The following is a 15000-nucleotide window of genomic DNA, read 5'->3' as shown; positions in this document are numbered from 1 at the left end:
TAGAAGAGAAGAGGAGGAGAAGCAGCAGGAGATAAGAGGAGGAGCAGGAGAGAGGAGGAGGAGGAGGAGCAGGAGAGAGGAGGAGCAGAAGAGAAGAGGAGGAGGAGCAGCAGGAGAGAGGAGGAGCAGGAGAGAAGAGGAGGAGCAGGAGGAGAGAGAAGGAGGAGGAGCAGGAGAGAGGAGGAGCAGGAGAGAAGAGGAGGAGGAGGAGGAGGAGGAGAGAGGAGGAGCAGGAGAGAAGAGGAGGAGGAGCAGCAGGAGATAAGAGGAGGAGCAGGAGGAGCAGGAGAGAGGAGGAGCAGAAGAGAAGAGGAGGAGGAGCAGCAGGAGAGAGGAGGAGCAGGAGAGAAGAGGAGGAGGAGGAGGAGAGAGGAGGAGGAGGAGCAGGAGAGAGGAGGAGCAGGAGAGAAGAGGAGGAGGAGGAGGAGGAGGAGAGAGGAGGAGCAGGAGAGAGGAGGAGCAGGAGAGAAGAGGAGGAGGAGGAGGAGGAGGAGAGAGGAGGAGCAGAAGAGAAGAGGAGGAGGAGCAGCAGGAGATAAGAGGAGGAGCAGGAGGAGCAGGAGAGAGGAGGAGGAGGAGGAGCAGGAGAGAGGAGGAGCAGGAGAGAAGAGGAGGAGGAGCAGCAGGAGAGAGGAGGAGCAGAAGAGAAGAGGAGGAGGAGCAGCAGGAGAGAGGAGGAGCAGGAGAGAAGAGGAGTAATGAATAATGTCTTTGTCATCATGTATTTTTGTTTGTTTTGTCAATGTATATGTCACCATTATGTGTACCTTTTTAATGTATAGTGAATGAGTGCTGTATGACTGCTGGCTGTCTCTATGTTAGTCCTATGTCACCTGCCTATAGAGGGTTTTCACGACGCGTCATCAGACCAGAAGTCGCCATGTTGGAGGTACTCCACATCACAACAAAGCACAGGCACTGAAGTAGATCCCGAACGGCGTCAAGGAAAATGGTTAATTATTGCCGTGTTTTAGGTTGTACCAATAGGTCAGACCGAGAAAAACATTTGGAATATTATCGACTTCCAAAAGTTATTAACAACCAGGGAGAGGAATGAGAAGTTATCAGAGGAAAGGAGGCGCTTGTGGTTGGCAAAGATCAACCAGGATCTACTGAGGGAAAAATCTGTCTTGTTCGGTCTTTGAAATGAAAATAAACGATTGAGAGTCACTAGCTACACCTTGAGTATCGCAATGATATCATACAGTTAAGGTTAGGTTGATTAAAGACGTTATTGCATTACTTACTTTGGCCTTCACACCATATTGGTCGTTAATGACTTGGTACTGCGTCTCCCTCACCCATCCACACAACATCTGGTTATAGGCCTCCAAACTTTTGTAGGATTTAAGGTCTTCCGCTGTGTATGGGTTCGGTGAGAAAACCAGGTAGTTGACTATATCTATATCTATATATATACATAACTATATCGGGATATGCAACTGAAGGAAGAATCACCGGGTCGCCATGGATCCAAGAAGAGGGAGCCAACTCGTAGGGATCTGCACCGCCAGTAAACTGTAATTTCTCAAAATATCGCGCCTTTTTTTGTGGTCCAAGTCCTTCCATGCCTTTGCATCTTGGACGCGTTTTGATGAGCTTTTCTGTTGTTTAGATATAAAGTATTAAAGTATCCAAAGTGCACAATACTCCATTACTCCATTCAGTTGTTTATGTCACTGCCCGATGTGAGTCCAGTGCAGATGTGAGTCGCACATGCGTCACTTTGCGACAAGTAGCCTACAAGATGCTAACGGCTTTTTGAGCTAACGCACAGTCCATGAGCTAACGTTGGCAATCAAACAATCATAGATAGCTAAAACATTTTTGAAATGACTGCTGCTGCTGGCTACAAGTTAGCAATCAAACATAATAAAGGCTGTCACTTAATGGCGTTTTGAGCTAACGTTAGCAATCAAAGCAGTCATAGATAGCTAAAATGTTTTTGAAATGATTACCATCTTCTGTTATTGTATGTAAAGAGAAACGTTTATTATTTTATAGATTTCACAAATTTCAGTATGACACGTTATGCCGTAAACAGTTTAAATCTGAGCATGCGCGACTCACATCTGCACTCGACTCACATCGGGCAGTGACAGTTTACACTGAGTGCCTCCAATATGGCCGCGCATCCAGGTTACCGCCCAGAACATGACGTCGATGAAAACCCTCTAGAGCAGTGTTTCTCAAATGGGGGTACGTGTACCCCTAGGGGTACTTTGGAGGACTGCAGGGGGTACGTGTACCCCTAGGGGTACTCTGGAGGACTGCAGGGGGTACGTGTCCCCCTAGGGGTACTCTGGAGGACTGCAGGGGGTACGTGTCCCCCTAGGGGTACTCTGGAGGACTGCAGGGGGTACGTGTCCCCCTAGGGGTACTCTGGAGGACTGCAGGGGGTACGTGTCCCCCTAGGGGTACTCTGGAGGACTGCAGGGGGGTACATGAGATATTTAACAAAATGTTTAATAGTTACAAGGCTGTTGTCCAGAACATTGTTCCTCTTTATGTAGACTTTTTTTTCCTACCAAAAATGTGACATTTGTGTCGCCTTCTTTGGACCTAATCTTGCCTTCCTTCCTTCTACTGTCCTTCTACTTCTACTTTTTCGCTTTTTTCGAAGTTATGTCACTGTTTTTGAAGTTTGTGATACTATTTTGACCTATTCTTGCCTTCCTTCCTTCCTTCTTTTTCTAAGGTTTTGTCTTTTTTTTTACAGTTTGTCTTTTTTTCATCAGCATCTAAATGTTCATCAGTTCCAAGTCTGTTGTTTAGTAAATCTATCTCTGACAGCGCTGTACTGTTCCTCTTTATAGAGACTTTCTTTTCTCCCAAACATGATTAGCGCTGGTCAGGGGGTACTTGGCTTAAAGAAACAATTCAAAAGGGGTACATTATTGAAAAAAGTTTGAGAACCACTGGTCTATAGGGACTGCAGATGAAAAGTTTTACTAATTCTGGCATATTGACATGGTGTTTTTATACAACAATGTTCATAAATATGCACGGTCCCTATCAAATAAAACTTTCTCAATACATGCAGACCTGTTTGGAGATCTCAAACCCCTCCCAAAATCTCTCACACACACACACACACACACACACACACACACACACACAGACACGCGTGCACACACACACACACACACACACACACACACACACACACACACACACAGACAGACACAGAGACAAGCGTGCACACACACAGACACATATTCTCACACACACACACACACACACACACACACACACACATAGACACATACATACACACACAGACACATATACACACACACACACACACACACACACATAGACACATACACACACACACACATTCTCACACATACACACACAGAGACACGCGTGCACACACACACACACACACACACACACACAGACAGACACAGAGACAAGCGTGCACACACACAGACACATATTCTCACACACACACACACACACACACAAACACACATAGACACATACATACACACACACACACACACAGACACATACACACACACACACAGACAGACACACACACACATTCTCTCTCACACATACACACACACACAACACAACACACACACACACACACACATTCTCTCACACACACACACACACACACACACACACACACACACACACACACACACACAGACACATACACACACACACACAGACACATACACACACACACACACATACACAGACAGACACACACACACACACACACACACACACACACACACACACAACACAACACACACACACACACACACACACACACACACACATTCTCTCACACACACACACACACACACACAGACACACACAGACACACACACACACACACACACACACACACACACACACACACACACACACACACACACTCTCGCCAAAAACGCCAAAAACGTTGAAAAAAAGCACCAAACGAACTGAAAGACTGAAATGTTGAACCCAAAGTTACGCCCTTGTTGTAATGTGCAGTCTGAGCTGATGTACCTGTTACTGACAGACACGGGAAGTTTGGGGAGAGCCAAACAGACCAACGGAAAGCCAACCTGCCACCGCGGTGCATGCTGGGTGATATTGAGGCAGGGTAGCAGCAGCAGCAGCAGCCGGCTGACTCAACCTTCAGTTTCTGCTTCAGTTTCAGGCGTCCTGCTCCCTTCTGCTGCCTCCATCTGACAACATATGGACGGCTCTGTCTTTAACTGAGTCATGGACATCAACGGACAACATCCCACGGTTAGTTCACCCGTTTATTTCCGTTACTAAGACACCTGCTGTCAAACCAAACCGCCAGATGATGAGGACCGGCTAAAGCTAAAGCTAAAGCTAGATATGCTTGTTGTTGACGTTGGTGTCAGCTAGCTGCGTAGTTAGCCGAGATACTGGACTTCTCACTTACCTACATGTAATAGTGTTGCTTTGCTAGCTTTTACATACATGAGATGACCTTAATAAACAATGTAAATAAAGCAAAGTAGCGACAAACAAATGAGACGTTAACTGGCAGCATAGCTCTTGAATTCGCGTTTTTTTTTGGGTTTTTTTCTACACAGGCTAACCAAGCTAAGCTAAGTTAGCGACTGTTACACCCCATCTCAGCGAAGTGTCTCGGCCTTGTACTTTTAATTAGATGCCTACCAATGAAAGGTAGCTGTTAGCATCGTGTCCGATTAATCCTGGTGTGTAGTCGTGTTCAGTTCTTACTCGGCTGTCAGTGTCAGGCTTCTGCTGAGCTAACGATAGCACTAGCCAGCCTGTTAGCTCGCTAAGCTAAATGCTCACCTGTTTAGCTTCGTTAGCCTGCTAGCTAGCTTCACTAAAAACGTCAGACAAGTGAGGGACATGTGTGAAACTTCGCTATCTCGTGCACAATATGTTCTTTAGCTTTGTCACGTACAACACTATATCAGAGAAGGTACATTTTCTCATTAATTTCATTTTTTTTTTGGGTGCAAAAGTTGTGTGAATTGGCCAAAGTAAAACCCTGACGTTCGTGTTTTCAAGAATGAAATGAGTTACTATGAAGTATTACTGTTTATTTGCGTAATTGTAATTGTGCTTACTGATTTAAAATAAAGAATCGAAGGAAAACAAGTTGTGTAGCTCGAGATATAGCCGAAGCCTTTAGAGGTTGAGTGTGTATCTTGTGAGATAAACAGCTGTGGACCTTGTCATAAGGGTGACACCTGTCTTAATAGATAACGCATTGTGTTTGCTAATAAACTAACTTTACGCTACAGCGCTGCTCCAAAACTGCTCCACGTTGTATTTATATATTAGTATATTAGCAGTAATTGCCAAGTTATAAACTGAATGTAGGTAGAAGTATATTAAAGGTAAAAGTGACAACGGGAGGTTCAGTGAGTTCAGCAGACAGACAAATTAAACGCTTTTATCAGGATTGAGGCACAGATAACAGTTTAGTTTCCATGGGAACACACAGACAGACACACACACACACACACACACAGGGACACACACACACACACACACACACACACACACACACACACACACACACACAGGGACACACACACACACACACACACACACAGACACAGACACACACACACACACACACACACACACACAGACAGACACACATTCTCACGCACACACACAGACACACGCGCGCGCACACACACACACACACACACAGAGACACACACGCGCACACACACACACACACACACACAGAGACACACACGCGCACACACACACACACACACACACACACATTCTCACACACACACATAGACCCGTGCACACACACGCACACACACACATAGACACATACACACACACATTCTCTCTCACACACACACATACACACACACACACACACACACACACATTCTCTCACACACATTCTCTCACACACACAGACACACACACACACACACAGGGAGAGTGGAAGCAGGTAAATCATTTGTTTGTCTTTTTCTGAAATGTGACCCGTTTGTCGTTAACTCGTCTTTCTGGACTTGCGAGTCAGCGCTGCCTCCGTGTAAACTCACCTGGTATACTCGCAGGTATTTAGTGTGAGATAAGACCAAGAAAAGCAAACACTCGTTCCAGACGCCACCCACTGCTCCGCTTGGTGTTTGAGAATGCAAACAGTTCACCAAAGTGGGTGAGAACTTTGCTAGGTGTTTCTCATGTTATCATACATTTAGTATTCGAGCGACATATTCAAATTGCAGGGTTTTCCCTGTCATTCTTCTTAGCCTTAGTCTTAGCTGCAGTACCCAAGCTGCACCAAAGCTGTATGAATGTAAAAAGCGCCAAAAACGTTGAAAAAAAGCATCAAACAAACTGAAAGACTTTCCTCCGCTTCTTGAGTGTTTTTTATTTATGATCTGCTCTAGCTTTTTCCAACGTTTCAGACAAAGATATGGTGATAATAACGGTCCGAAATGTATGTCATATTGCATTTTTCTTTTATTTAAAAACATCACATTTTCTTGAGGAAAGACCCCTTAACCCCTCCGCCAAATCCACATACTGGCTAATTAATTAGTTGGTGTTGCAAAACTGACAGGAAGCTGACTAAAAACTGACTGAAACTGACCAGAAAACAGACTTAAACTGAACGAAAACTGAATGGAAACTGACCAAAAAACAGACAGAAAACAGAGAGAAAACAGACAGAAAACAGACACGAAATAGACTGAAACTGACCAGAAAACAGACCTGAAATAGACACGAAATAGACTGAAACTGACCAGAAAACAGACAGAAAACAGACCTGAAATAGGCACGAAATAGACTGAAACTGACCAGAAAACAGACCTGAAATAGGCACGAAATAGACTGAAACTGACCAGAAAACAGACACGAAATAGACTGAAACTGACCAGAAAACAGACAGAAAATAGACACAAAATAGACTGAAACTGACCAGAAAACAGACCTGAAATAGACACAAAATAGACTGAAACTGACCAGAAAACAGACAGAAAATAGACACGAAATAGACTGAAACTGACCAGAAAACAGACACGAAATAGACTGAAACTGACCAGAAAACAACCAGAAAACAGACACGAAATAGACACGAAATAGACAAGAAATAGACTGAAACTGACCAGAAAACAGACCTGAAATAGACACGAAATAGACTGAAACTGACCAGAAAACAGACAGAAAATAGACACGAAATAGACAAGAAACTGACTGAAACTGACCAGAAAGCAGCCAGAAACCTGACTGAAAACATGTACCCGCCACGTGGCGGATAGCGCTCTTAGATTTACTCGCCAAACAGAAAATTCACCTGCATTTGGCGCTTGGAGTGTGTTAATTTCAGTCCGTGGAAGCAACCTTCAGATATTTTTTATACCGCACCAGATTAATGTTTACATTAAGAACTGACCCACCCATGACACTAACGTAACAGCCATCGAAAAGGGCCGATATCAAAATATCAATTTCTGGATTTTATTAATCAATATCAGCTCACTCAAACAAATGTTTTTTAATGGGAGAATCGATTACTTTAACGCGGCCCTAAGCAGAATAAAGTGATAAAGTTAATTTTGAGAGCGTGCACGCAGACTGATGTCTCGTCACGGTTTATTTTCTCTCTAACTCACTTGTTTGTTTACAGCCCTGTCTGGTGTCTCGTTACCACTTTATTACTGTCAATTTGACGCCTATCTGTCCTCTTTTAGTGCTGCAGTAATTCACTTTGTGCTTCGGCTCAGACCACACAACAAGCTAATTGGTCCTGTGGCACCGTAAGAGCTGCACTTATTTACTTCTTGTGTTTCAGACGCCAGCACGGGGCTTAAACACGTGTTTACCGTCTTTCCCCCTGGGTTTAAAGAAGACTCAGGTGCGTGTATTTTGAGGGTGCGTTCAGGGGTTTCTCCCTCAAGAAAATGTGACGTTTTTTCACACACAAAAAAGCAATTTTCACAGCATTTTGGACAGCTACTTAGGGCTGCTCGATTATGAGAAAAGTCACGATCACAATTATTTTGGTCAGTATTGAAGTCACGATTATTTAACACGATTACTAATTGACTTTTGGGAAGATGTTGCATTTAATAGAACTTAACCCTTGCGGTGTCTTCCTGTGGACCATGCAACTTTGTGTTTTTGTGGGTCAAAATTTCAACATTTTGTTATTTTTCTACACTTTTCTCGACGTTTTTATTTCTATTTTTTTGTCACTTTTTTGTCACTTTTTTCCATTTTTTTTTTAAATAACTTTTTTTTTTTTTTAACAAGTTTTTGTCACATTTGGCAATGTTTTTGATGTTTTTTTTTTTTTTTTGGTCACTTTTTCCGATATTTCTTTGGTCACTTTTTTCGTTTTAAAAAACAAATTTTCTGAGCTATGTAATGTAATGTTGTAATGTAATGTTTTTTCTCACTTTTTCCCAAATTTTCTGTCAATTTTTTGTCACTTTTTTCCCATTTTTTTTTTAAATAACTTTTTTTAACAAGTTTTTGTCACCTTTGGCAATGTTTTTGATGTTTTTTTTTTTTTTGGTCACTTTTTCCGAAATTTCTTTGGTCACTTTTTCCAATATTTTTTTGGTCACTTTTTTCGTTTTAAAAAAACAAATTTTCTGTCAATTTTTTACACGTTTTTTTCTCACTTTTTTCCAATTTTTTTCTCACTTTTTTAAACAAGTTTCTGTCACCTATGGCGGTGTTCTCAATGGTTTTTCTTTGTCACTTTTTTCAGCGTTTTTTTGCGTCTCTTTGTAGTCGTGTTGTGTCTCTTTTTGGTAATTTTTCTTTCCTTTTGAGTTGTTTTGGGTCTTCGTGGACCTTTTGGCGTCTCTTTGTAGTCAGTTTGTGGTTGTTTTGCGTCTCCTTTTCACATCATTTTGGACCGTTATTGTCTCGATATCTGTGTCTAAAACGCTGGAAAAGCTAGAGCAGATAATGGGTAAATAAAGACAAAATGTGCTAAAGTCTAGGACCTCAAACCAGACTCCCCCGGGACAGACAGACAGACAGACAGACAGACAGACAGACTTTATTGATCCCAAAAAATGGGAAATAACGGTGTTGCAACAGCAAAATATCAGGCACACAGCACACATACAGAGTAAACATTAAATAATAGAAAACAATATACATTAAATAATAATAGAAATAGAATACTACACGAGCAATATTTAAAATATATACACTTTGGAAATAAAATGTACAACTGTTTCAATAGATATAGATAAACTTAATGTGCAAGTTGGGGAGTAAAAATGTACAAAAAATTGTAAAAATGTTGTAAAACAGTTAAAAATGTACAACTGTTGAGATGGGCAGATAGGTCCTCTAGGACCGACTACAATCATTACATTAAAAAAGAAATGTAGGAAAAGTCTTTTTAGTTAGTTTTGATGCTCACATTAATTTTACATTCATTCAGCTTAAGTGCCGCCCGAAACGGCTTTATAATGTTTGGTTTATTAATGTATATCCTGATGATGTCTCTTCTCGCCGTCTCAGGTGTAGCCAGGAGGATTCGTCGTTTTGCCGGAGAGTCATGGAGCCCGACGTGATCCGCATGTACTCCTCGTCTCCGCCCCCGATGGAGGACGCCGCGGAGGAAGAGGACAACGAGTTTGGGGACTTCGGCACCTTCTCTAGCGTCCCGAACAGCATCAGCTTCACGGAGTTCGACACCCCGACCACTTTCAACCAGAGCCAGGCTTTGACCGCCACCTCCCCGCCCGAGCTCCTCCTCAACAACGGACTCAGCCGCGGCACGTCTAACGGCACCCGCGCCCCGAACAACGAGCTGTCCAAGGCTAACGGCGTTGTGCCGGCGAGCCACTTGGGCGGCAGTCCCCCAGAAAGAACTGAGACCAAAAAGGCGCTCTCCTCCGGCTCTCTGGGTTTCTCCGTGAGCGACACGGACTGCAACGGCGGAGGCACAGAGGTGCTAACGAACGGGTTCGCAACCTCTGACGTTCAGGGAAGCCCGTCCTCGCAGAATTCTGTCCACTCGCATATAAAAGGAACGTCCACTGAGGACACGGGCAGCATCCCAGAAGACGATTTTGCAGACTTTGCTGCTTTTTCCGATGCCGAAGGACACGTCAGCCACACGGCAAACGAGGACTCGGACGATCCCACGGCGGGCAGCTCCGCCTGCCGCGACGAGGACCGTAACGTAGAACAGGGAACGACTTCACAGGACAATGTCAGGGACACAAACACAAACAGAACTGGACCCAACGCGCCCAACGGCTCTGATTCCGTATCTGTCCCGGCTGCTGAGGCTCCGGGCGGCTCGTGCAACACGGACCGGGGCTCCCACGCGGACGCCGACTGTCGACAAAGGGACGGAGCCTTCGCACAGGAGCGCTTAGCCTCGGAGGAAGTATGCACTAACAGGCCGCTCGCTCTGAACGGGGCGGGCTTAGCCGACGGCGGCGATTCCACAGACGCGACGGGCTACAGTGAAAAAGACCTCTCGTCGCCCGACGCGGCCGGGCAGTCGGACGGGAAGGGCTCCGGTAACGAGACCGAGACAGAAACGGAGACGGAGACTTCGTTGGGCCGGCCCCTATCCACAGACGCTCTGGAAGAGTTCGGCGACATGAGCACCACTGGGTCGGCGCCCTCTCCGCTCCTCCAGGGCGAGACGGCCACGCCCGGCGAGCTCAGCCAGCTGGCAGAGGACGACGAGGACGAAGACTTCGGGGACTTTGGAGACGCAGGCTCGTTCAGCGGTCGGGGCTTCGCAGACTTCGACCAGCTGGACGTCCAGCCGGAGCAGAGCCGGCTGGAGCAGAGCCGGCCGGACAGTCCCGCTCGGTCGCGGGAAGCCGCAAACGCCAAGGAGGAGGAAGACGACGACTTCGGCGACTTTAACTCCCCGAAACTTCACGCTGGTGACGACGGGGAGGATGGCGGAGAGTTTGCGGACTTCCCCGTCAGCGACAGTTTTGGGAATTTCAGCTCGGCGGCGGAAGGGGCGGACGGCGAGGCGGGCGCAGGGTGGAGCGCGTTCGGGGAGCAGCAGGCGAAGGACGGCGAGTCCTGGGCGGCGTTCAGCACAGAGCAGAGCGTTGCTCCTCCGGCAGAGAGCCGAGGGGAGGAAGAGGAGGAGGAGGAGGAGGAGGAGGAGTTAGAGGAGGAGTGGCATCAAAGTGAACATCCAGCAGTCAGCGAGGAAACCAGCACGACAGACAGACAGTCGGTAAGAACTGGTCCGACTGGGAAGCTTCAGAGTTATAATTATAATCTTTTATTTATGAAGTAGTTCAGTTACTTTATTATCTCGAATGTGAAAATGTAAAGGCGCTGACATACCAACCTGATAATCGGCTGTTGGACAGTCTGGCGAGGTCGGTGACTCGAGTCTGTTCGGTGTGTTCCGTGCCGTCGTCCGTTGGAGGAGCCGTCGGCCTTCATTTTGGCCGATTTCACATGTTGCGTCAGAAGGCGGGCAATCTCAATGACCAATCTGATTGGTGGAGAGCTAACCCGGAAATGACGAGCGGGATGAGCGTGACTAGAGTCTCTCAAAATCTGATGAAAATCTTTTAAACTGGTCTTTGTTGATCTGAAATGAAGACAGATTCAGCAACTGCACGGCCTATTTCTCTCTTAAAATGTTTTCAGAAACACGTTTTCGGTGAACTATTTTAGTACAATATGAGATCGTATTCTGAACGAGTCGCCATTATACTCTGTTGAAAAATCCGGAAGCAACCAGACCTACGTGACGCGTTCGTCCAATCAGCTGCCGGTTTTCATTTTTTGGGCGACAATACAGATTAGCACCGCCTGCTGCTATGGAGACGTATTACGTCTCGCGCACGCGCAGAACGTACGCTCAAGTCTGCGCCACTTCGGTGTGTTCTGAGTAGAGGTCTGATCGGGCCAAATTTTTCCGCCCGACCCGACACAGTTAAAATCTCATTTATTTCTCCTACTAATGACACATGTACGTTTGTTTGTGTGGAAAGCTTTTATTAAGCAGCTGTAGGAAGGCATTCAGAAATGTCAACAGATGAGGTCATCAGCTCACACGGGGAACAACTGCACGTTAACACAGACGCGCACCTACATAATAAGCTGTTTTAAATTTAAAATGTTCAATGTATTAATCTTTCCTGATCGCTTCGATTCCGAGCGTGGTCAGAAAGCCAGGGGAGACTCGTTACCTCCAGGGCCGACGTTATAAAATGAATAACGTCGGGGTTAAAATCCCGTTTCTGGTGAGCAGATGAATGAACTTGGCTTTCAGTCTGGAGATTATGTACAAAACTTAAACTTATTCCACCAACTCTGCTCACATCTACAACACGTCTGCTTCCTCTTTCTCTATCTCTCTTCTGCCCACTTTACACACACACACACACACACACACACACACACACACACACACACACACACACAGAGAGAGAGACACACACACAGAGAGAGAGAGACACACACACACAGAGAGAGAGAGACACACACACACACAGAGAGAGAGAGAGACACACACACACACACACACACAGACAGACACACACACACACACACACACACACACACAGAGAGAGACACACACACACACACACACACACACACACACACACGCACACACACACACACAGAGAGAGAGAGACACACACACACAGACACACACACACACACACACACACAGAGAGAGAGACACACACACACACACACACACACACAGAGAGACACACACACACACACACACAGAGAGAGAGACACACACACACACACACACACACACACACACACAGAGAGAGAGACACACACACAGAGAGAGACACACACACACACACACACACACACACACACACACGTCACAGGTCGGACTCAAACCCTAGACCTTCTGCGTCGAGGCATAAGCCTCTCAGTATATGTGCGCCTGCTCTACCCACTGAGCCAACCCGGCCACCTAATGTGGCACATTCTAACAAGAATAAGATTAGAGAGGAGTCCCGCACACTGACCGTTACGCTAGCAATAATTTATTTAGAAAAATACAACGTTTCGGTCTCAGACCTTCATCAAGTAAATTCACACATTCACCTCAACCATAGCCTTAAATAGTTTGGTTGACTGACCAGGACCAATCAGGTCCGGCTCTTGGATGACGTCATTCATTCACAAAGTGGCGCTCCCATCACGGACCGTGAACAGGAAAAGGCCACTCAGTACATTTAAAAACAGTGGATAATCAGACCAATTTTGTTATAGGCTCATGATCAATGCATTGTCATTAGCCCAATATTTTTCTACTCTTAATCAGAGAGGACACAGTCCATTCAAAAGTGGATCATTACTAGGGTTGGGTATGGTTTGGTTTTTCCCGATACCGGTGCTAAAGCGGTACTTTTAAAACGGTGCCGGTGCCTGAACCGATACTTTTTAAGAAAGTAAAAAAAAAAGAAGGTTACTAAACAACAGTCGGCAACATTTAAGAACAACTTGTTTATTACTACGGCCATATGGTCAAAATTAAATGATTTAATAGTAATGTAATAACTATAACTTATAATAAACAATAACTTATTTCACCAGTAAATTGCTGTTGAATGACAAAAACAACCACCAGATGGGAAAAGGGTATTTTACAATAACTTTGAATGCACCGCGAGGCTGTAGGTTACCAGTTTCAGTGAACGCACCGTCTGTGTTTTTCCGACGTCGGCATCTGCTGCGCTGCAGAGCAGACTGTTGAAATACAGTCACACTTTACACTGTTTAACGTCAGCTGTCAGCATTTTAACCTGTTTAATCCAGCTGCTAGCTAAAGCTAGGCTAACGTTAGCTGCTGTTGAGTGGAGTGGAAAGTCAGGCACCGAAATAAGGCACCGAAATTTTCGTTCTTATTCGGTCTCGTTACTACCGTTTAGGTCGGAACCGGTGCCCTATTGGCACCGCGTTTCGGTACCCAACCCTAATCATTACATTGGTTAAATTACATTATAACAGTCCATATGCACCTGAACAATGAACAATCTTTTGAGGATAACAAGAATAAGGTTAAAAGCATCACTTCAACGCATTTTTCTACAATGAAAGTTGTTTTCTATCAGCCATAAAAGATCACACTCGTCACAGACAGTTTGATTATATACCAGGGGTGGCGAACCTGTGGCTCTTGAGCCGTATGCGGCTCTTTGTCTGCTCCTGTGAGGCTCTTACTGTGTGGCTGGGGGCTGTGTCATTGGTTGATTGTTGTTTTTAACTTTTCTGAAACATACAGTATTTCAGATAAGTAAAAAAAAAAAAAACACATTTGGATGCATCTGCCAATACATTTGCCAATTATTTAAAAATGGAAAATAATGCAGCATTTTGCAGAGCAGAGTTTTGAGGACAGATTGTGCAACCTGATGAAAAACAGCGGCCACAGATCACCTTCCTCGTTAACCCTTTCACTGCTGAATCCGACTGTTTGAAAGCCCCTTTAGTGACAAATGAGTGAGAGAGTTCTTCGAGTGGCCACAACCGAGTTCAAGCAAGACCTGAAAAGGATTGTGGATAACAAAGACTGTCAGGTTTCCCACTGAGTCAATCTAAGTGAGGAAAAAAACTATGAAAACTGCTATGTATTATAACTGTCATCAGATCTGGAAGACACTGTTGCTGTTGTAGTGTGGACGTGCATGTGTTGTGTGGCTTTTTGCTATGGTGCGTTTTTTTTTTTTTGTGGCTCTTTATACCTAACTGGTTGGCCACCCCTGTTATATACTATTAACTTTGACAGTCCACGTTCGACAATAATACACATAGAGCCGACGAAAACACTAGTTCTGCTGCCCACAAACCAAAAGAGGAAGGTTATTTTTTTTTAAAGGTTACATTTAAATCAGTTTCTTTTGTTTGTTCATATTGAGCTGAGTCACCGCCCTTACGCTCACACCACTGTTTGTGTTAAACATTAACCGACCCGTTAATGAGAGAGGTCAGCTCTCTGATTTGGTGCAGTGGAACAGAGAATAATAAAATGGTCTGTCGGTGCAGAATCAGATGGACAGG

At 44.9% G+C, this 15000-nt stretch overlaps 1 protein-coding gene across 1 annotated transcript in view; it reads left to right on the top strand.

The window, feature by feature from the left end:
* Nucleotides 1–4024: 4024 nt before the first annotated feature.
* aftpha (aftiphilin a) overlaps nt 4025–15000 on the top strand; it is a 33471-nt gene continuing 22495 nt past the window's right edge. The window contains exons 1-2 of the mRNA XM_031302680.2: nt 4025–4257; nt 9490–11188. Coding sequence (XP_031158540.1) covers nt 9527–11188 — 1662 coding nt within the window. The 5' untranslated portion in view covers nt 4025–4257; nt 9490–9526. The remainder of the gene's footprint in view (nt 4258–9489; nt 11189–15000) is intronic.

Source organism: Sander lucioperca, chromosome 4, assembly GCF_008315115.2.
Source record: "Sander lucioperca isolate FBNREF2018 chromosome 4, SLUC_FBN_1.2, whole genome shotgun sequence".
In the NCBI taxonomy this organism is placed as follows: Eukaryota; Metazoa; Chordata; class Actinopteri; order Perciformes; family Percidae; genus Sander; species Sander lucioperca.
Note: the sequence above shows the minus strand (reverse complement) of the source record. Positions and strands in the feature narration are given on the sequence as shown.